This window comes from Pongo abelii, chromosome 2 (genome assembly GCF_028885655.2).
Source record: "Pongo abelii isolate AG06213 chromosome 2, NHGRI_mPonAbe1-v2.0_pri, whole genome shotgun sequence".
In the NCBI taxonomy this organism is placed as follows: Eukaryota; Metazoa; Chordata; class Mammalia; order Primates; family Hominidae; genus Pongo; species Pongo abelii.
This window is the reverse complement of record NC_085928.1, coordinates 938276-961737: the sequence shown is the minus strand read 5'-3', so window position 1 is coordinate 961737 and position 23462 is coordinate 938276. Positions and strand designations below refer to the sequence as shown.

General features: G+C 37.8%; 1 protein-coding gene across 1 annotated transcript in view; it reads right to left on the bottom strand.

Annotated features, from left to right (window-relative positions):
• The window catches only part of GABRR3 (gamma-aminobutyric acid type A receptor subunit rho3), a 48475-nt gene that overhangs the window by 3962 nt on the left and 21051 nt on the right, over positions 1–23462 (bottom strand). Inside the window, exons 4-8 of the mRNA XM_002813380.4 lie at positions 21744–21967; positions 18351–18433; positions 17165–17305; positions 11222–11374; positions 2186–2382 (exon numbers count right to left, since the gene is read on the bottom strand). Of these exons, the coding sequence (XP_002813426.4) occupies positions 2186–2382; positions 11222–11374; positions 17165–17305; positions 18351–18433; positions 21744–21967 (798 nt within the window). The remainder of the gene's footprint in view (positions 1–2185; positions 2383–11221; positions 11375–17164; positions 17306–18350; positions 18434–21743; positions 21968–23462) is intronic.

The window sequence follows — 23462 nt, the reverse complement described above, 5'->3', positions numbered from 1 at the left end:
ACTTCAATCATTTCTTCATTTTGTCCCACAAAGATATGAATGGCAAATAGGACATTCCTTTGAGATAATTGCATTTATTTGAGATAACTGAGGATGCTTAGAATGGTGGTTTCCAGGGCCTGGGGGGAGAGGAATATGGGAAGTTGCTGTTTGATGGGTATAGAGTTTCAGTTTTGCAAGATGAAAGGGCTCTGGAGATTGGTTGCACCACAATGTGAATATACTTAACACTACTGAACTCCACACTTAAAAACAATTCAGATTGTAAAATCTCAGTTATAGTAATTTTACAATTGAGAAGTGAAAAATAATTTTTAAAATGGAGGATGCTTATTACCTGAAAAGAAGTTCTGCATAGTGGGACACAAAAAGATTTTGTATAATATCAACAACTATAAAACAATCAGGCAGTGAGAACATATGTTGTGTGGCAGGTGGGGGCAGGGAATTGTAGATATTTTTGAGTCAAAGGACTAGAAGGAAGTGAGCCAAAAGTACTTCAGTGCCTATTTCTTGTGTTAGCCACTCCTTGTATAAAAACAAAATAAAACACGAAGAAAATTCTTTCCCTCCTTACACATTTTCCCCGTCACCTTTCACTTCACAGACTATCCAAATCATTGCTATTCAGTATGGGTAATAGATCAACAGCATCAGCATCACCTAGAGCTTATTAGAAATTCATAGTCTCAGGTCCCACCCCAAACCTCCTGAATTAGAGTTTAACGAGCACCCAGGTGATGCCTACGCACCACTGCTGCATACTGCTCTAACAGCTCCTGGTTTCCTTACACCTGCATAGCACTCACTGTGGGTATGTAAGTGACAGGCAAACATAGTCACATGCTGCTAGCAAAGAAATGAAAGCATCTGTAAGAAAACAAAATCAGCTGTTATTAGAGCTTTGACTCAAAGGATGTAAAATCAAAGGATGAAGTGAGCATTCCAGATCTGAATTGCAACGGCGGTTCTGTTGGCGGAGAATCTGTTGGCAAATCACTTCATTTCACTAGAACTCTGCTTCTTCATTTATAAAATAGAGATAATAATCTCTGCAAGATCTATACTGGGGGCTGACATGAAGGTTTGGTGTGAGAAGAGGATATAAAAACACCCTGAAAGTATGAGATGCTCTCAGAAGTAGAAAAAATATTAAATAATGTTTGGTTGCATATAAATGCTCATGTGAAAAAAACCAATGTGAATAGATTTCATTGAAGTTATGGGTATATGTGTATAGATATTCTCTGTATAGGAGGTATATGTATACATATATACTATATGCACATATGTATGTGTGTGTATGTGTGTTTATTCTCTTAAGTGTAGAACTAGAAACAAATGACTCTTATCAGTTAAGTTTCTGAAGTACAATATCTTATGTAAGTTCTTGTAAAAGCAGGAAACTGGTGCCCAAATCCTCTGTGAAATGAAGCAGGTAGAGAGCAATCTATCTACATTTATTAAACAATGTCACAAAAAACATGGATAACATTTAGAGCCCAGAAGGCACCTCATTCCTAGGATACTGTGGGGGGAAGAACCTCCCTTTATGCTCTACCACTCTCCCGAGTGACAAGAAGAGATATATAAATGCTGGCTCTCGATGGAGAGAAACATATCATTTATTGGTTGAGAGCGCACACACAGCCTTTGAAGTCAAGGAGACCCAGAAGCAAAGCCTGATTCCTCTTCGGCTGTGTGACCTTGGCCAAGTTACCACCCAGCTGCATTTATTTCACCTCTGTGAAATGAGGGCGATAAAATACTGACCTTACTATGAGAGTTAACTGACATAATACGTTACATGGTTGGTATGATGCCAATATATAATAAACCCCCATTACATGTTAGCTATTATTATTATCATCATCATCCACTTGAAAGAATGTGGTTTGTATGTCAACCCCTTTTATTCAAAGGGTACAGTTGGGGGAAAGGAGCATATTGAGAGAAATTTTGCACACACAAAAACTCCTGATGAAGGTGAGTGAGGATAAGAAAACAGCCAGCACAGAGCAGAGGGTAAGGTTCAATGTTAAATTGTCACCATACTGTCAACTTGCCTCTTGACAAGCATATGGACTTAATACAAAGGCTTACAACACTGTCAAGAGAGGGCAATAGATAAGGGTAGTCTTTTCTACATTCCCCAAGGGATCTGATAGTCAAAGCAAGGCTGTACCTTTCCTGTCTTCTTGAATTGTTTCCGCTCTTCCACTGTGGTGAGGTAGTTCACAGCTGCGTACTCAATGACTGACAGGAACACAAAGAGGGAGCTGACCCACAGGTACACATCCACAGCCTTGAGGTAGGACACCTGGGGCATGGAGGCGCTCACAGCAGTGATGATTGTGGACATGGTCAGCACTGTGGTGATTCCTGCCATTTGAGAATAGTGGCAAGCTCAGTGATATAGCCATTCATTTCCAGGATCTGGTGCTGAATCACACCAGGGGATGCATTTCTAGAACAATATCAACCTGGTGATCCAAGAGGAGGGAAGGTGTGTGCATGTTGACCAAGTATATATCTTGAGCCTAAACAAACACTCTCATCGGATTTTTCTCTCTTTTTCTTGCCCTCACCCTATTGTCCAGAAGGTTTCCCTTCCTCCATTTAAAGCCTTCACAGAAACCAGAGTCTGACGTTTCTGTTTTTCACCCTCAGATGGGCCTCTTTTAAGCATGCCAGAAAGGTAAACATGTATTCAATTAAAAAATATATTCTAAAATCATTTCCTCTAACCTTTCCCATTCTTTCACAATTTTCATTGTTTATAACCTGTCTTTATGTCTACGTTTAATATTTCTTCCTTCCAGGTAGCTTATTTCTTCTTGAAAGGTCTTTAGTAGCATTCAAGATTGCTATTCTCTATATTATCCTTTCACAGAAAATACTTAAAAAGCCATTGTTATTCTCTTTGTCGATTGTTAATGAAACTACAGTTCCATTGATTCTGAGTATAAGTGTGCTAGTAGGGGTTCAATTCATTGTAAATACTTACTGAGCAACAACTAAATTCCAGTCGCTTTTTCCCCTTCCACTCTCTTCCCCATTCCCCTCCTTTCTCTTCCCTTCCCTCCCCCTCTTCCCTTTCCTTCTCTTCCCTTCTTCTCCCTTTCTGCTGCCTTCCCTCTTCCCTTTCCTTTTTTCCCTTCTTCCTTTTACTTCTTTGTTCTCTGGCATGATCATCAGAGGTAAGAAGATCAAGGTTCCAGGGGAAAAATGGAGAAAGAAGTGACTCTGAGATTTCCTTAATAAAATGCTGGCCATGAGGAGGGCCATTCAATGTCTACACTAATTTCTCAGAGGGATATTGCAAGAGTACCGCCTGGAGAGAAAGTATACTATTGTAAATATTTGAAATGTACACTGGCTGGCATGGTTTTATTTCTTAATTTCCCACCAGGGAGGTGCAAATGGAATCCTTAATGATTTTTATAAGTTGTGAGGACATTGTAATGTCAACAGACAGAGTCTCAAACAGCAGGAAGAGCACTGTGATTTACTCCTAAATGTACAGCCACAGCATGTGGACTGCTTTCAACAACACCTGACTATCCTTTCTGTAATAATTCTGTTAGGCTCTCATCTGAGAGAGCCCCATATCGAACACAATGACAATTCTATAGAGCCATTCTATTTCAAATAAAGTTTTTAGTTCGTATGATCAAGATCAACACAACTTGGCAATTTGACAGTACCATAGGAGGACTTGGAATCTCACCTTCACACTGATTTGAACTCCAGAATAAGAAACCTAAATGCTATTCCAGCTCTTAACATTGAACACAGGCCACTGTCTCATCAAGTCCCAGGTTTCCCCCAACAATGGTACTATCAACGATCTGCATATCAGAGGGTGCTGTCTGTATTCCCTGGCTCTAAAACATACTTGCTACATAAACATGAAGCAAAGAATGAACATGAAGCATGGAATTTTATTAAGCATGGAATTTTTATTAACATTACAGGTATAGCTGAAGCCAAGATTATTAAATAAAACCTGCTTGCTTTTATCAAATATCTACCTACCACATATCTAGGTAAATAATTAGCCACACATAACAGAAAAGAAATAGAAGCTGAGAGTGGCTAAGGGATTCCCCCATATTTTGTCAGAGCAGAGTGCAAATTCTGTTCAGAGTGCAGAATTATGCCAAGAGGCACAAAGAAGACACTGTGCCTTTACTGTGCCATACTGATATTTTCAGTATGCCAGTGTCTTACTCTGTTCAAGATTTCACTAATAGGAAGTGAAGGAATCATGAACTAATATTCCCACTTAGGTGCTAACCTCATTAGTTTGAATTTTTTTTTTTTTTTGAGGTGTAGTTTTGCTCTTGTCCCCCAGGCTGGAGTACAGTGGCACGATCTCGGCTCACTGTAACCTCCGCCTCCTGGGTTCAAGCGATTCTCCTGCCTCAGCCTCCTGAGTAGCTGAGTAGCATGCGCCACCACCTGGGCTAATTTTGTATTTTTAGTAGAGAGGGAGTTTCTCCATGTTGATTAAGCTGGTCTCAAAATCCCAACCTCAGGTGATCTGCCCCCCTTGGCCTCCCAAAATGCTGGGATTACAGGCATGAGCCACCACACCCAGCTAAAAAATTTTTAATGTCTTCTCTTATTGTTTTTTTTAAGATATAAAAGACAGAACTTATTTTTTTTTTCAATGTACAGTAATATGGAGCTTAGTGGACAAAATAAGGATTTTGAACAAACACACAAATGTATATGCCTGATTGGTCTCATCATGTATTTGAAATTGATAACTACTGGGCAAATAAAAAGGAATTGTGCTATCTATATTTGCCAGAAAGCAATAAACTATTAATCATTTTCTTTAAAAGGGTGCTTAATCCAAGTAATTGACAATAGCCTTATTTATTTTAAACCCAGCATTCTAAATTTTCCTTTTTTAAGATGAGCAATAAAAAAAAAAATTAGAGTAGAGAGGAGGGATTGTTGGGTAGGGGGAGTGAATGATGAGAAAACTGAGATGTAAATTCCTAAAGCAATAGAACTTGAAGTCAGGAGTATTATAGCTACATTACATACACTTATTATGTCTTGCGCCACCCCTCAAAAATACATTAATCTTGACAAGTAGTATTCCTTCCAAACCCATTAAAGTTAACATCCCAATAAAGGAGTTTTGAATTATATGAAGCGACCATTTAGTCAAAGGAAGGTCATGTGTTTGGATTAGAAAAATTATCTTCCCCACTACTGATGTTGCTACACATGGTTAGGAAAGTGTTATGAGAAAATATTTAGTCTGACGCTTTGATTCAATTCCCCTGGGCTCTTGCAGCCTCACCATATTAACTTTTAAATGCATGCACGGGGTCTTAAGAACCCTTTAGTCTGGGGGGCATTATTAATCTTTCAGTTTCATTGGCTATTTTTAGCCATGCATGGTGGAGAGTTTTGTTGACTAGTATGATAGCAGCAGGGAAGACAGGCATCACTTATGAAACCACTGAGTTTCTTCACCCCCTCAGTAACTGTGTTGCAGGTAGTTCTTTTGAAGGGAGGGGGTGTTTATATTCACCTTCAAGTGAGTAAAAATATTTTTCATATAGGCCTAGGCAGAAAGAAAATATTACATGATATGAAGGAAAGGAAGGTGGCTTGACATTCCAACATTGCTCTACGACCAGAAACTGACATCCATTTTCTCATGAAGGTGGTGCAAGAGTACAAATAACTGTCATTAGAAATTCTCATAATCTCTGTGATGGTTAAATAAACTGCTCTTATCCAGTTGCCTAAGTACTCACTTTTCCAGCATATGACATATCCTCTGTTAGGAGATGTTTTTTTCTCTGAGAGTGACTACAGGCCTGAAAACTTCGGTTGTCTTCCTCTGCCATATCTGTTTTCCAGTAAAGGAGCCCATTACTTAATTCATTCTATAGAGAATGGCATACCTCATGTAGAGGGATCAAGCAAGAATGATGGAGGCAAAGAAAGAAGGAGGGAAGTGGAAATGAGAGGAGAAAGTATAATGTTTAAATATCCTTGAACAACTTTATAATTGACTCACACTCTCCACACCAAATTGAATGGAGAGACATAATCATATATTTGACCCATCACACATTTCAAGTTATGGTAGCTATTATCTCTTATGAGAATTGCCTAATCACAGTGGATACTTCTATGCTACGCACCCTCTTTTGTTCTTTACCTGAAACATGGCAAATGTGGGAGGGTCTTCACCAGCAAATGAATCATCCTTTATCATTTCCAGTTAGCAACTAAAAATATGGTGGTCTAAACACTGGCAACTTAACAACTACGTACTGAGCATGAACTATGTGCAGGAGGACACTGTGCTACTCACTGAAGGAACAACAACAACAACAAAATGGTAATAGTGATCCTAGTCCTTAAGGAGCTCACATTCTAATAGAGGTCAAAAGATAAGCCACTCCTGTCCCACAGCAAAACATGAAATAGAGGAAGTAAGCTACTTAGGAGGTACAGAAAGTGCCACGTGTTCAAAGATGAGAGAGACCATGTGTGCTTGGAGTCATCACTGAAGGCTTTCGGCCATGTAGAGATGGCAGGACTTTGACAGAGAAAGACAGGTGGGGAGGAGGAGCCAATCATAATGCCGAAGGACACAATTCCAGATTCCATAATTCCAAAGGTTGAAATCCCAAAAGATCAAAATCTCTAAAGTCTAAAATACTAAAAATCACAGTCTTGAAAGATCAAAATACTGAAAATATTGTTCTAAAAATAATTTTGAAAAATTTAAAAGATATTTATTTATATTTTAAAAAGGTAATTTATTTAAGAAACATAAAAAAGACATAACACTTCATAAGCCACTTTACACAGTAAAATAAGGCAATAAAAACACACGTATTTCTGTAAGCATAAACACTCAGGTATACTAACAACAGTTGCACAGGCATAACAGTTATGAGCAGATGAACTATATTGATACAGAAATAGGTCAAAAGGGAAACATATAAATGCATATCACTATGGTGGGTCATTGTGGGCACCCAGCTTTACAACTGTGGTCATCTGAAACACCATGATGAACAACCTAAGTCTTATGAGGATCGATCAAAAACCATGATGGTCCCCCACCACATATGCAGTCACCCAAAGAGCTGAGATCTCATGAAATTTTATCTTTCACAAATGCAGATGTACAAAAAGGACATGTCTTCATTTACTGAGAAAGTTTCAACATTTTTACATACATGCACAATACTTACACACAAAGTTAATGTGATAATGCACTTTCATGGAGCTAAATTTGCAAAAATGCATAATATAAATTAGAACTCTCTAACAGTCTAACTTCTTTATGTCTCTACTACTAGAAATGATGCAAAGATGAAATACATAGCATAGCAAATTTAATATAATTCTGACAATTAAAAATAGTAAAAAAAAACTTAAGAAAAACAGACCAAAAACCAAAAAGAAAATTTCATATATGAAACAGTGTACAACAGCGATAGGTTATAGGCAATTGCATGAAGATAGTGCATAGTAACTGGCCTAACATGATGTAATTATCCTGTGATTGTGATTTTTGAGATTGTAGACTCGAGGGATTTAGACTTTAGGGATTTTGATCTTTCAGGATTTCAGCATTCAGGATTACGGCATTTGGTATTGTGTCGTTTGAGATTATGATCCAAACCAGTATAATGAATTATGTAAACATTTGGAAGATCTCTGTAACTCAGTGAACCAATATTTTCCAAATGACCAATGCATCAGTGAAATATCTATTCAAAGTATAAGATAGACCAATGGATTGTAATCAAAAATATAAGATAGACCAATGGATTGTAATCAAAAGTATAAGACAGACCAATGGATTGTAATCAAAAGTATAAGACAGACCAATGGATTGTAATCAAAAGTATAAGATAGACCAATGGATTGTAATCAAAAGTATAAGATAGACCAATGGATTGTAATCAAAAGTATAAGATAGACCAATGGATTGTAATCAAAAGTATAAGATAGACCAATGGATTGTAATCAAAAGTATAAGATAGACCAATGGATTGTAATCAAAAGTATAAGATAGACCAATGGATTGTAATCTAACAGAGTAGAAAATATTTGTTGACATGGTTTCAGATAGCACATTGCAATTAAACTTTAAGGAACTATCACTTGCTGAGTTTTGGTGTAATGTGAAGGGAGGCTATCCACAATTATCTGGAAAGACTATTAAAATACTACTCCCTTTTCAAACTATGTATCTGATGAGGTCTGATTTCTCCCTATATTTCAACCAAAACCTATTGCAATAGACTGAATGAAGAAACAGAGATAAGAATCCAGCTGCCCTCTATAAAGGTAGACATTAAATATTTGCAAAAATGTTTAAAAATGCCACTCTTCTCACTAAATGTTTTTGTTTTAGAAAAAATAATTATGCTTCATACAATGTTACCATGTTAACTTGTAATGAGTTGATTATTCCTAGTTTTAAGTGAATTAATACCTATTTTCAAATTCTATTTTAACATCTAATATGGCTAATAATGATAGACACGACCCACAGCAACAAAAGCTCTCTAGGGTCCTCGTTAATTTTTAAGAGTATAAATGGGTCCTAAGGCCATAGTTTGAGAATCACTGCCAAAGATTAAGAAGGAAATTGAGGTTTCAATATGAAAGGCTCAACAAACTGGAAGGCCCCGACCAGAATGAGGAAAGTGAAGAGAATAAGTGGCTTCCCTGCTAACCCATTAAAGTAAGTCAGTATTAAGACTCCAACAGTATAATATGAATTAGTTTGAAGGTTCTTTTTTTTCCGTGATGTAAGGGTTTGTCACGAAAAGCTAAATGAGCTTGGGTAATGCATGGGAGAGTGCCTAGAAAGGGAAAAGATAAGATTTAAAAATAAGGCTATTTATGCTTCATACTTTCACTCTCTTTCCTTACTATCATCCAGCTACAGGTCTGTTGGCACAACCGTCATCCCTGAAGTCTGGGTTCCCAAGGAAAGACTCGGTTCTAAACAGGCTGAATGCTTGTAGTACCTGAAGGTAAAGTCCAGTATACACCTGAAAGTACCCAAATGGAACATGCTTACATAGGGACAGTAGTTGGAATTAAAAAGTTTGTTCCATTTGATAAGAGTCAAAAGTGAGCAGATCCTTGGGAGGGAGTTACTCATGCTTAAAGAGTGGAAGAAAAAGCAGGAAAGAGAAACGGAAAAAAAAAAGTCTTCGGGAGTAGAAAAAAACTAGACTAGCGGAGAGTATTGAAAACTAATGCATTGTGTGTGCAGTTGGTTTTATCCAACACTATGGGCCAGGCATCAAGCTAGGCTGTTGACATGATTAAACTAATTAATTCTCCCATTTAATTCTCACAGTGACCTTTAGGAGGTGGTATGAACAATTTCATTTTGCAGATGAGGAAGATGAGGCTGGAACTCTTGACCACTAAAGTTGGTCCTAGATTTGGAGAGGATGCCTAATAATGTCAAATGCTGTGGAGAAGGTGAAGGAAGGAGGCAGAAGAGAAAAGGTAAGTGGGACAGATGAATAGGTATTCATAGGGACCTTCCAGAGAACTGGGCAGCTAAGCATTTGCAAAGAGCTAGGGAAGAAGAGGGCAAAGCATCTTTGAAAAAAAAGTGAGGGTGGTAGGAAGCAAAAGCCTGAGAGGGTAACAGTTTTATAGGAATACTACTGTTCTCTTAAAATAATTTTTTTAAAAAGTGGGAGAGGGACACTTATGATTTGCATGCATTTTACATAAATCTGCATAGCAATTTCCTAACCCTAAGGGAGCAGATGTGGTTGCAAGAAGCAGAGAATTTCAAGGATGTCTTAAAAGTGTTTTAGTGTTCCCAATTCACTCCACCCTTCCATGGAAGTAGCTCTTATTGCTGTCATTTTCACAGTATAGAGCAGAGCAGTCAACTTCAGAAATCTGATTGAAAATCATGTTCATAAACCTTTATAGACTGAGTGCTTTTCTCATTGTGTCTAGAGGGCTGGAAATGTGTCCTTGGTCTTGTGTTTGGGTCTATGCTGCCACACTGCAGTACTGAGGTTAGGGCACCTGCTCTGATGTGAAGAAACAGTTCAAATAATTTAATTACTTATTCAGATGGTATTTTTTCCTTGAAGATATTCAAGTCTCAAATGGTTGTAGCTTGAATATTTTAATAGGGAAAGGAGGTGAGCAAATTGTTAATATTAATAATTTATGTCTTTCAAATGATCTTTTGAAGTATGCATATAATTTGTGAACATTAACTTACAAACCACCCTTTCTGGAATGAATTGTGTGATAATTACAATAATTGTAACAATGATTATAATAATAACAATCTTCTCTCTAGATAGAGCATTACAAATGAAAGAACAAAATCAGATAAAATGAGGGGGCTCTGCCCTGACCAGCAAAAAAGGCAAGTGGGATTATCTCTTGGGTTCTCATTAAGTAACATGTCATCTAAGTGCTTAGCTTGGTATCTTCTACTTTCTAAGATCTCAATAACTGCTAAGTGGGTCTGAAATGGTTCCCATAAATCAGTGTGTGTGACAGAAGCATATAGCATGTTAGACGGTGTAGATAATCACCCCTGTGTAGTGACTTAATGAGGCTGGCAACGTCTCTCCACCTAAAATCTCTTGCCAACTAATATGCCACTGTACCTGAAATTCCACTGTGGTTGATTCTGATTTTGGCCTTTTAGTTAAGTCCTAATTTCTAATCAGTATTCATATTTTCAAATTCAAGCATCCCTTCCACGTTCTTGTTAACCCACCAAGGTAATTTGTTATTAATACACTAAGAGTATAGTGTGAATTAGTTTGAAGGTTTTCCTTTCTGTGATATAAGGGTTTGTCCTGAAAAGCTAAGTGGACTTGTATAATGCATGGGGAGGTTCCCTTAAAAAAGAAAAGAGATAAGCTTTAAAAGTGAGGCTGTTTATGCTTCATAATTTCACCCCCTTTCTTTACTATCACCCAACTGCAGGTCAGTCAGCAAAGACTTCATCCCTAAAATCCGGGTTCCCAAGGAAAGAACTCAATTACAATTTGCCCTTGAGGATGTCAAGATCGATACTGCAACCTGGATGTTCATCTCTGACTATCCCTACTAAACCACCACTCTCTTTTCCTCTCCATGTATGACCCATTTTATTTACCTCCCTTGAACTTTCTCCCATGTTAACATTTTATAAAGATGGGGAAAGATTTACCCAGGGAAACTCTTGCAGGAACAGCTCTTCGGTCAATCCAAAATGAAACCCATGAAAGCATCACCATCAATATGGCTGGGAAATAGGTTTGCAGCACAAAGAAGAAAACATGCCTCCTTAGCACAAAGTTGATGAAAAGCCTATTGTACCAACCTATGGAAAAAAGCCAAAGTTTTCATTAGAGCAAGCTTCCCCTTAGCAACACTGCACTTAGTGAAATGACCTGCTTCTTTAGACTCCAAGCTCTTGGGGACACGGAATTTGACATACTCATCTCCATTTAGTTGGGCCTGGCGCTCCATCAACGTTTGTTCAACCAGCTGAACTGCAGTCTGTTTAATTATTTGACTCAAAGATCCCCTTTAACTTCCAAACCCACAGTTCAGGGATGAATAGTGGTTATATTTTGTGGGATGGCCTCTAAAGATCTTTCTCCACAATATATTGTATTGTGGCGTTTCTGCAAGAGGGAAAGTCTTCAATACATGACCAATAATGGCATAAAAGAGCCAATAAACAATTTATTAGCTATAACAAATGAAAAGAAACATTTTTCTGAATGAAAAGATTCACAGTAGGTACTAGGTCATTGGATTTTGACCTGAGATGGAGACAGCTGGGGATTCAAAGGAGAAAAACAGCATCCATAAGCTAGTTTTATAATTTTAAAGTCTCACAAATACCATAATTTGTGTATGATGAATCTGCAAAAATGTAACCAACTGATGTTTCTTTGCTTCTTATTGAAATTATATAAACTCATGTTGGTAATATTAATTGTGCTAATTAAAAGCACCATTTGTGGTCACATCCACACACACATTTTATTCAGGTTTACCTCTCCCATTGACTACAAGGAAGTTTAAAGCCGAATTTTCAGACATCTACAGGACTTCTCTGAGCACCACTCTTTAATGACCACATACCAGGATATATATAATACCTTATCCTTGTTTTTCTTTTCTCATACATTTCTAATTTATATTACCTTGCTTTATTTCACAATAACTATGTGCTAATCTTGTTAAATCTTTACTAAAATAAGGCAATACACGAGGAAACATGGAAATACATCTTTTGTGAATAAGTAGATTATTTTTTCTATGATAAATGCTGTTTATTTTCAGATAACATTATTCAAAACACAGGGACTATAGGTCAAAAGTTATAAAATAAAAATCATAGGTATTGCAGAGTTGGAAAACCCTTCTGCTAGTCTCAGCAGTAATTTCTTAGAAACCCAAGACGGCAATCCTATTAGATGGATCACTTAAGTACTTAGGCATTTGGCCTAAGAAATACACCTGGCCAACCCACACTGAACTGGCAGACTCTACTCTTAGAATCCTATTCTCAATTAAATACTCATTATCTTTTTCTTCCTTACCTAGTTCTGAGCTTCTAACAGTCAGTTTATGTATGTTCAAGAATACCAAACAATTTTATTACCAGGAGAATAAAATATACATCACATAGTACATTATAAAGTTAAAATATAAATTATTTTTAAGCTTCTCATTGTCTTGTATCACCTATATCACAGCCCTAGTTTATTACTGTGTACCACTGAGCATTTCAGTGATGGCTGTAGAGTACAATAACAGCTCTCTGACCTTACAACTTTATATAACTACTGTGAGGTTAAAAGAAATAAGGAAAACCTGTGAAAAAAATTCAAAAGAAAGACAGTATTAATGTATATGGTTTTCTGTTCATTATTAACTTGAAATAAAATTAGTTAACTGCATCCTTTCTTTATTCATAATTTTCTGAAGAACAGTTGTCTTTTTTTTTGTTGTTGTTGGGTGGCGGCGGGGAGGAGTAACCAGGAAGTAAAACTGTGGCTCTGTCTTGTGGTGTTAGACTGGGGGTGGTATTTTAGTTGAACCTCCAGGTCATGGGGAGTCTATTTCCCTATCAGGAAAGGTGGTGCTGCCTTGGAACGTTGTGGAGCCTTCATTTTGGGTAGTACAATAAAGAGTCTGATTCTATTTTTGATGTTTGACTGCTAAAAGCTCTCAAGCCCAACTTCTCCTTCTGCCCTACATCTGAGCAAGTTAATAAAAAGCCTAAGTCTCCCTTTTCTGGCACCTGTGAAAAGTTCAAACCGTGCATCTTGTCCCACAACAGGCAGCCTTCACCCTAGCTGCACCCCCTAGCTACCATAAAAACTCAAGCCAGTAGCCCCTTCCTGTTCTCTCAAGCCATTTTTCATTTCAGATCTGCTTGGGAGCCTGCCCATCTCTCTCTAGAAAGCCTCATTATGTGAGTAATAAATCACTTCATACCCTTTTGTCATGTGTATGCATCATCAGTTTTGGCATCTAAACTAAATTTTGGATGGGGACAGGTACATCTGCCTCCATCAGTTTGCCATACAGTAGAAAGATGAGGAGTTAATAAAAGAGAGAAAAAGGCTACAGAGTTGGCACCCAGGGAAATGGAGGACTGGGCCAGTATATGGGGAGTCAGTCCCAAGACAAGAATAAAGAAGGTTTTTATACCTAGAGACAGTCACCTTCAATGGCCCTTTGAAAGTAGGCCTTAATACTCTCTATGAAAAGGATCAAGATAATGTAGATGAACATAGGGTGATGATGACAGCTAGTAACTAATATTTATTGAGCCTCTACTATATGGCAGACAACATTCTAAGGTACTTAACTATATGACATCATGTATCCTCACAACCCTATGATGTAGACAGTATTACGAAACCCATTTAAAGATGAGAAAGTTAAGGGTTAGAGAGATTAAGCAACTTGTCCAAGGTCACGTTGCTAATAAAAGATAGAGACAAGGTTTGAACTTACACAGTCTGTTTCTACTGCTTACACATTTAGCCACTAGATTATGCTACGATAAAGAGTAATTATTCAATGCATCCCTTAGGGGCAGGAGTCATTTCTTTTTTCTTTGTAAATTTATAGTGCATGATTTTGAGGATTTTGAGAAAGGGATCAGGAGGCAGCCCTCATCTGCTTGTTAATGTTGCCAGGTCGTGGTGATTTTTGAACAGTGGCAACGGTAGTGGTGAAGGCCAAGAAAAAAAAAACACCCTGTTGTTCAGCTATAAAATGGAAACTAAGGTCCTATAACTATATTTCTGACTCTTATAGCCAGAGTCAGATGTATAGTTTTTCTATATACCTGGGAATGGTGGTTGTGGCTGGTAGTTGTAAGGATAGGAGTGAAGAAAACAAATCAAAAATTATTTTTGAGGAAGCTAAAATATTTAAACAGGAAACTAATCTGAAAAAGACACTTGGGTTTGTCAGAAGATTATGTTTAACGATTCGTGGATAATATGAGGCAGAGCTTTCACATGCTCATGAGCTAAGATAAGTTTCTAAATGTGATCTTTCCGAAACCTAAGGGATGGTTAAATGAACCCAGATATGATTATTAATTTGATATTTGAATACAACTTCCAAAATGCCTCCCTTCTGCATTTTTCCTACCAATCTCTGTCATTAAAAAAAATGGGTATATTGTAACAAATTAAAAAATACAAGTGTTGAAAATCTCTCCAATTTGTACCTGCTTCTCAGAGGTATCTATTGTTAACCTTTCTAGGCTTTTAACACACACACACACGATATGCACACATATGTATATAAACACTCATAAATATGTATAAATACGTTCTTCAATAACAATTATGGGATTTTAAAAATATATTCTTCCATAACTTGCTTTTAAAGAATATTAGTGTATTATGGATAACTCTCCATCTCATGTTACACAAAGCATGTACATTTGAACCTAATTCTAATTTTTTTTCATTTTTCTTAGGAACCAAAATGATATTTGTTAAAAATGTAACTACGTTTGAATGTTAAATATTTGTAAGTTCATTTTAAAATGCAAGCATCTTTGTAAGCAGTAAGTTTTTCCATGCCAGTATTTTCCTGGCTTTAGAGAGATTCTAAAACATGACCAGAAAAAGATAAAAATCAACTAGTGTTGGAGCTGCCTGGTAGGGCTCAAAAAGTCTGACAAGCACAAATAAAATTATGGTAGAGCAAATGGAATGATTTAGTGGTAAAGTCAGAATTTTGAAGTGAAATTTAACTTCTTGTTAGGAAGATGGTTGGATATATGTTAATGGATAGTTGTGCTTCAAAAGCTAAAGAAATGCCATTGTTATTATTGTATATTTTGTATATGTTCTGTGCAGGAGACAATTCTTTTGGATTTCTATGCTTCATATATATTACATTGTATTAGCATTAAACATTGCAAATATCTATTTACAATTTATCATATGTCAAAGTTATTTTTCATTTTAGCAATAGTAAAATGAAAACACATCCTATAAATTATACTTCACATATACCATGGTTCATTGCATACATTCTTTTATTTAAATATTAATTTAATTTAGGATTAACTAAGAACATTAAAAATCCTGATAAATATATGCCTATATTTATTCATATAGAGAAAGACAAAGTGAGAAAAGGAGGAGAAGAAGGAGGAGCAGAAAAATATGCCAAAATAATAATATAGTTTATTTCTATGAGGTAGGATTACAAAGAGATTTTCCTTTAAATTTTTCTGAGGTCTCTTCAAATTATCTAACATTTATTCATTCATTCAATAATTAGCCTTTGAACATCTACTATGAGCCAGGGATATATCAGTGATCAAAACAAATAAATATGTGTTACTTACATAATCAGAAAAGGCAATAAACATGATTAAAATTGAGAGCATCATTTGCTGAATCCCAAGCAATGTAGACAAATAATGGAGTGAAATAGAGAATTTCTTCTGGGTCTAAATAGATAAATAGCTGTTGTTCCTAGAGAATCATTTAACTTCTCTGCAATGTCAACTTCTACTTCTCTCTTAAAGCTGCAGGTTTTAGATAAAAACTTGATAACTACTCTCCAAGATCTAAGAACAGAGTGGAGAATCTTTGAGGAGAAAAGACACCACTAATCAAGGCAGAGTAGGTAAAGCATTCTAGCCAGGACAGCTCTGAAACTCAGGGACAGCTGTTGGCACACTTTCTGGCTGGCCTAAGCATGGCTGCATTGAATCTGAAGTGGCATTTTATATGGATTTGGCCTAAAATGACCCAGAATATTAATATCCAGAAGGGGAATGGCAGTGGAGGGTGAGGAGGGTAGAGGGGAACCGAAGGAGGCTGCTTCCAACTTTAGTCAATGGGGATCACATTTAACTTTAAAAGGTGTCTTGGATAAAAGTTGTCAATTCAGAAATATATCTGTCATAGTAAAGAGTACTATATAGGTCCAATTTTGGATGGGTTTTCTGTTTGGGGCAATGATACACTTTATGGATGGATTCATTTAGCTGATTTTTATTGAGCATCTATCATGTACCAAGAACGTTGGTTTGGTTAGGAAAGCACTGTTTGAGAAGCTGTTTGAACAAAGCTCTGACTGAAATGAGGGAGAAGGGCATAAGAATATTGGGGGAAAGCACTCCAGGCAGAGGGAGGAGAAGGCCAAGCAGAGGCCCTGCAGATGGAATGAGGCGGGCAAGCAAAAAGGCCAGTGTCGGGAGAGTAGCAGGTGGTGAGGGGCAGAGGGAGTGGGTAAGTCCCACATTAGGCAGGAGACTGATCACGTTGAGAAACTTCAATTTGTCGTAAATGTGATGGAAAGACACTGGAAAGTTTAGAACAGGAAAGAATTGTGAACTTTATGTTCCAAAGAGATTACTCTGTCTGCTGTATTGAGACTGGAGAAGTCAAGAATGGAAGCAAGGCATCTAGTTAGAGGTGGCTGCATGAGTGGGAAAGAAACGACATATGGAAAGGTGGAGCTTGCTCCCTGTAAAAGGAGAGGAATGATGGTGCTGGCCAAAGGGGACGCTCGCTTGGATTCCGGCCTTTTCACATGTTGTGGTGCTTTGCAAACAGTAGATGTCCAATAAATGCTGATGAATCACCCATGTAAAATGCTGTACCTGTGCTGCTATAGAACGCTAATCCACTGGATGCACTGAAGTCTTCAATGAAGAACTGAGAAAGGGACATATGCTCTTCAGCATTTAAGGACCTGTTTCCATGTTTCCAGTATAGCATTAGGTCGTCCTCATTGTAGGCATCTAAAACATGAAAATATCAGTCTTGTAAGTGGAATAAGCTCTTGTAAGCTCAATGAGTTCTATAACCATGTCTTATGTGGCTCTGTATCCTTAGTGCCTACTCCAATGACATGTACATATTAGGTGATAAAAATATGTTTGCCAATGGACTAATCAAACACACACTTTTAGGAGGAGGAAAAAGAATCTCTAAAAGTTAGACCCTGATGACTAGTATAGTGTGGATCTTGTGCCCACACAATGAATTGAAACTCCCCAGATAGCTGGTCCCATATTTGTGTGCATTCTCTTAGAGTATTAAGCCAGGCTTCAGAGTGACACCACAGCATCCTCTCACTGTCACAGGCCTGACTCCAGGCTGTTAGTCCCCATTTGTTTTTAGTTTTCTTGGATGAAATTCCAAAACGGGCCAATCTTACAAGAAATTTTCTAAAGTCAAATAGTGGTATGGAAAATTTCGAATGGATCTGGGGTGGAGCATCTGTGGAGTAGACATCTGGTGAGATTTCCAGCATTTTAGACACATTTTCAAGAATTGCAGTCAGCTTTTAAGATCTATCAAAAATAGCTGATTGGTAAAAGTGATTGACAGCTCAGATGCCCTGTGATGAGGCTTTGATTAGGGGGTCTATGTCTAGAGTTAGATTTTTCTAGGGAATCCAAGTCTACTTAATGAAGGATTGTGATTCATCTGGGAATGTGAATTCCAGAGCTTTCCAAATGTGGAAAGTCTGCGTCAGTCTATGTAACAACATTAGCAAGAATAGACTTTTTAGGGAGCTGTTCCTTTATTGTGGAAACTATAGAATATGCAATTATCAAAACACTTTTCCCCTGAACCTTCTCCTTTAACAGACAAACTGCCATCAACCTTCATAAAAAACAGAAACCAAAAAAAAAAAAAAAAAGAACCCACAATTATTTTGGTTTTGGATAAATATACCAGTATTTTAAAATGCTTGTTAAGAGCATGCTTATTTACATGTAAGTATGTGATGGTGTGTTCAAATGATGTGCACTCACTCCACCAGGAAGTGAGACTTACAGCTTTCCAGTTCAAGAGAACAATTTTGAGTGTCAAGAGGAAACCTGCTGAAATCCATAAAGCACATGGCCGAAACCGTTATCCTATAAAAAGAATGAGAAAAAGAAAACTGCAGATCATTTAACCATCTGGCCAAATGAGCATGCAACATTGAAGCTTTCTTACTGTTTGCTGGTTCTGTGTGTCTTTCAAGAATAATGCAAAACAGGCAGCATTATCTTCTGTCCAAATAACACGCAAGGAAGCAAACTCAGGAGGGTAGATGATTTTCTTAAGACACAGAGTCAATGAGTGAATTCAGCTCTCATACCTGCTTCTGTGTTCACCATTTCCTGATCAGCCCCCTCTGTGTTTTCTGGCTCTGATATCTCTAGAAAAACATTCTTCAAAGTGAGAAGACTTTTAAATAGATTTAAATATTTTTTGCTTTCTGGAAGATCCACACATAAATAGTCTGTAGTAACAAAGGGTGGGAATGGTGGCAATAAAAACCTGAAGTTAAAGGTTTCCTTCACAAAGCAAGTTTACCCGAGGATATTCTCTTTCCAGTAGTGAGTGAAAAGCCTGGAGCATTCTTAGTTATAGATCTATGTGCACAATGCATAATTCAGGTAGTATTAAGCCAAAAGGCTTGCATACTGATGAGAATTGTTTTTTCAAATTTTATATCCTCCTAGATTTTCCTAGCTTCAGGCAGAGGCTGCTGCACTATGATCTTGCCTCGAAGTAGAAACTTTGGTACTCACAATAGCAGATCAGGGGTTCATAAAAGGCCCCTGAGCAGGTTTACAAAAAACAAAGGCAACAGATGCTCCTTGGTGCCCTTGAGTTAATCAGAGGAGTAGGGACATTTTATCTTCTTGTGGGCTAATTCTACTGTCAATAGTCGTGCAACAAAACATCAAGCCAAGGATTCATTTTGGTGTATTCCTAGAACTTTAAACCTAGAAAGGACCTTCTGAGGTGTTTCAGTCCATTTCCTTCATAGTACATGTGAGTGACTTAATGACCAAGGAGGCTAGGTGGCTAGCTAGTGTCAGAACCAAGCTGGAACCAGGGGATCTGGCTCTGGGTTTGGATTGGCTCTGCTGTTGGCTGGAAGAGCTGTGCTGACAACAATTTTGAGTTCCTCCTGTGTTAGAGGATCTCCAAGACCACTCTCAGGGTCCATGATTCACTAGAATGACTCGCAGAACCCAGTAAAGCTGTTGTACTCTTGGTTACTTATATTATAATGAAAGGACACAGATGAAAATCAACAGTTAGAAAAGGGGCACAGGGCAGAGTCCAGGAGAGACCAGGAACACATGTCCAGTTGTCCTCTCCTAATGGAGTTATGTGGATGGTGCTTAATTCTCTCAGCAATGATATGTGACAACACCCTGGGGACATTATCAACTAAGGAAGCTCACCCAAGCCTTGGTATCTACACTTTCAACTGAGAGTAGCCACATAGTAATGACTGACCACCCACATGGCTGACCTTAGTCTCCAGCCCCTCCAGAGGTGAAGCTGATATCTAGTGGCTCAAAGTCTCCACTGTAAATCACATTGTTAGCAGAAACTATCTGGCTCAGCCCCCAACCCCAAAGTAAACAAAGATACTCTCATCAGTTAGGATATTCCAAGGGGTTAGAGGTTACCCTGCAACAGCCTGGCAAGGGCCAAATATTTCCTGGAATGTGCAGGGTAAGAAAAATCCACTGAATTAATTATTTACTGGACCTCCCCCCACCAAAATTAATTTAAAACAATTGATTCTTTGTCCAGATAGTGCCGTTCTGCTCCTGATTCCTACTGAGGCTTGACTCCAGTACGTATGAGTCCTATGCTACTCCTGATTTAAAAGTCCTATTGAGGCCAGGCACCATGGCTCACGCCTGTAACCCCAGCACTTTGGGAGGCCAAGGCGGGCAGATCATTTGAGGTCAGGAGTTCGAGGCCAGCCTGGCAAACATGGTGAAACCTTGTCTCTACTAAAAATACAAAAATTAGCTGGGCATGGTGGCGGGCACCTGTGATTCCAGCTACTCAGGAGGCTGAGGCAGGAGAACCACTTGAACCCAGAAGGCAGAGGCTGCAGTGAGCTCAGATTGTGCCACTGCACCCCAGCCTGGGTGACACAGTGAGGCGCTGTTCCTTCCCCTAAACCCCCCCAAAAAACCCATTGAAAGTGATATTTTCCTTTAATTGCAATTTAAAAAACATTGACAGCATTTATAAAATGCCTGGCAACAGCTCTGTGCTGAAGTGGGTAAGGTATTTGTAACAAGCAAAAATAATCTGTATGAGTATCCTACTGCTGCTGTAACAAATTACTACAAATTTTGTGGTTTAATACAACAGAAATTTATTCTCTCACAGATTTGGAGGCTAGAACCCTGAAATCAGTATCATGGAGCTGAAATCAAAGTGTCATAAAGGCCCTTCGCTCTTAGCAGCTCTAGGGGGATAATCCATGTGTCCTATAGCTTCTGGTGGCTGCCAACATTCCTTAACTTATGACCACATTGCCTCCTCTTCTTTTGTATGCATGAAATTTTCCTCTACCTTTCTATTATAAGCTTACTTTTGATTGCATTTAAGTCCCAACCAGATAATCCAGATAATTTTTTCCCTATTTCAAGATCCTTAACTTAATCATGTCTGCAAGGATTCTTTTTTTTTCTTTTTCGGTCATATATGATAAGCTCCACAGGTTCCAGGAATTAGGACATGGATATCTTTTGGGGCATCATTTTTTCACCCTACTTTAGAATTTTTCTAAGGTTTGTAGGACATTTAAAAAAGCTGAGTTGCTTGGGTTTACCAAACATTTTTAGAATTATCCATGATAAGCCACTCAATGTGCACAGAACTCATTTGACTAAAAGAAAATATGGAACATTAAAAAGGGAGGGCTGTTATAGCAAACTGTTGGAATGCACATTTTAGAATTAAAAGAAAAGAAAAAGAGAGCAAATTGCTGTTAGCTTGAATGATAGCCATGCCTTCTCATGAAAAATGAAGGAGACAATTAAGAAAAGTTATTTAGCTAATCCAAGTTTCCAAAACTGTTTGGTGGGGTACCAAGGTGGGGTGGAGTTGGTGAGGAGGAAAACAGGCTTGTTTACCTATAATATTGTGTGCCAGATTTTAGGATTTCCATAATTCAGCTCCATTCTATTTGTCCAACTGACATATACCCAGAGTGGGTATAGTTAGAATAGAAAATCATTTTTTAAAATCTGGATGTTAGAACCAGGGGAAAATCACATCGTATGCTTGTGTCCCAATCTCCAGCAGCATTAACAGACAGCAACATTGTGAGTTTCATCTGAAATGAGCATCATCAGCTTTGGTGCAGATGGCTGCAGTACAAGGAAGCCAAAGGTGATAGGCAGCTTTCCTTACCTGAGACTTAGGAGGACGTTTCCATCAGGGTGTACGCGTAGCATGATATTCTCCATAGTTGTATCATGGATGAAGGATCTTTTAGAGTGGACAAAAAAGATATCAGGCACCCAGATCTTTCTGGTCAATCTGTGATCAAATGTCATGCTTTTGTTTGCTGTGCTAGGAAAGGAGAGCCTCTCGTCTTTCCAGTAATGTCTGAGATAAAAAGTCATTGTAAAGTCCTAGACAGAGAGAAAAAGAGACCAAAAAAACCAGTAGGAATATGGTTCAGGATGACCACTCAACACTATTAGTCCCAGGACTCATTCCTATGGTGTTAATGACTTTTAAGTGAATGGTTAATATTGTAGTTTCAGGTAGATCTAGGATGAAGCTAAGGAGGTTATGCTTTGAGCTTCTCCTTCACATGGAGCCTAGTGAATGTTGAGAATTTCTGGGAGTTATAACAGAATATTCAAGTTGGGGAAGGGGAACCAGGTTATAAATGGGAAGCATTTCTGTGTAAGCATTCTGGTAAATAACCTACAGAGATTTCAGAAGAAAGGAACCTGAAACTTTACTATTTTATTGTCCATTATTTTATTGTGACTTCCTTTTTTATTCTAAATCACTTTTAAAACTGATTTTGTATTGATATTCATGTTATTTTTGTTAAAGAAGTTTTCCCAAATTGAATAAACTATAGTCCCACAAAAACGTGGATACAGTGTTTATTAGAGCTATTCGTGTAAAGCAAGTTGTCAGAAGTCCTGGGACAGAGACAGAATCATCCTCAGCTTGGGAGACAGAAAGCATATTGTGAAATGGTAGTTCTCAAAGTTTAGTGTGCAAAGATTAACTTTTGAAGCTTGTTGAAATGGCACCTTTCCCAGAAGCTGATTCTGATTCAGTGTGGTTCAGGGATTTGAATTGTTACTGTTTATTCTTACACTGTAAGAATGTACTGATGAGAGGAAAAAACTGTACTAGCATTATATTAGAAAAAGTTGATTTAGTTAATTATTTGAGTTTTGTTTGGCTCTCAGATGTTCCAAATATTTGGTTGTTTGAATAGAAACTCCCGCAGCTTCATCCAAATTATTGGCTGTTGGACAATTACAATTTCTTACTTCTTACTATTTTGCAATTGCTTACATCTTACTATTTCACAATTGCTTACTTCTTACTATCTTTTTTTCCAACGATAATCAAATTTTTCTTGAACCAGTGCATATCATAGAACTTTGGCATTTATTATACAAACAAAGGATACATTTCAGTAAACTCTGAATGAGTCACCAATTAATTATGAGCTAGTTTGTCCTAGGTTCAGAATAGAGCTATACTGATTTATGGCTCTGGATTAATCTGGGAACATTAGCCAGGTATAATTTTGAATTAGGGTGAGGGCAAATAAACAGAATGGTTCCTTCATTAACATAATACAAGGAATTGTGTGGGTTACTGCACAGAGTGCCTTAATAAGCATATATTTAGAATTAGATGCTCAGTCTGATCTGAAGTTAACTAGGCAAACATCGAGTTTATGCCGTCAAATAGCAGATGTTGGTGCATGTCTGCGATACAGCAAGTCACCACACGCTGGCACTATCAGGAGCAGGCCAAACAGCATTCTGGGAGGAGGGTGAGACAAAACTTAAATGGATCGAAAGTGAAGTTAGGGTGGACGAGAGAGTAGAAAGATGATAAATGAGAAGCAAAAACAAATAAACAAAC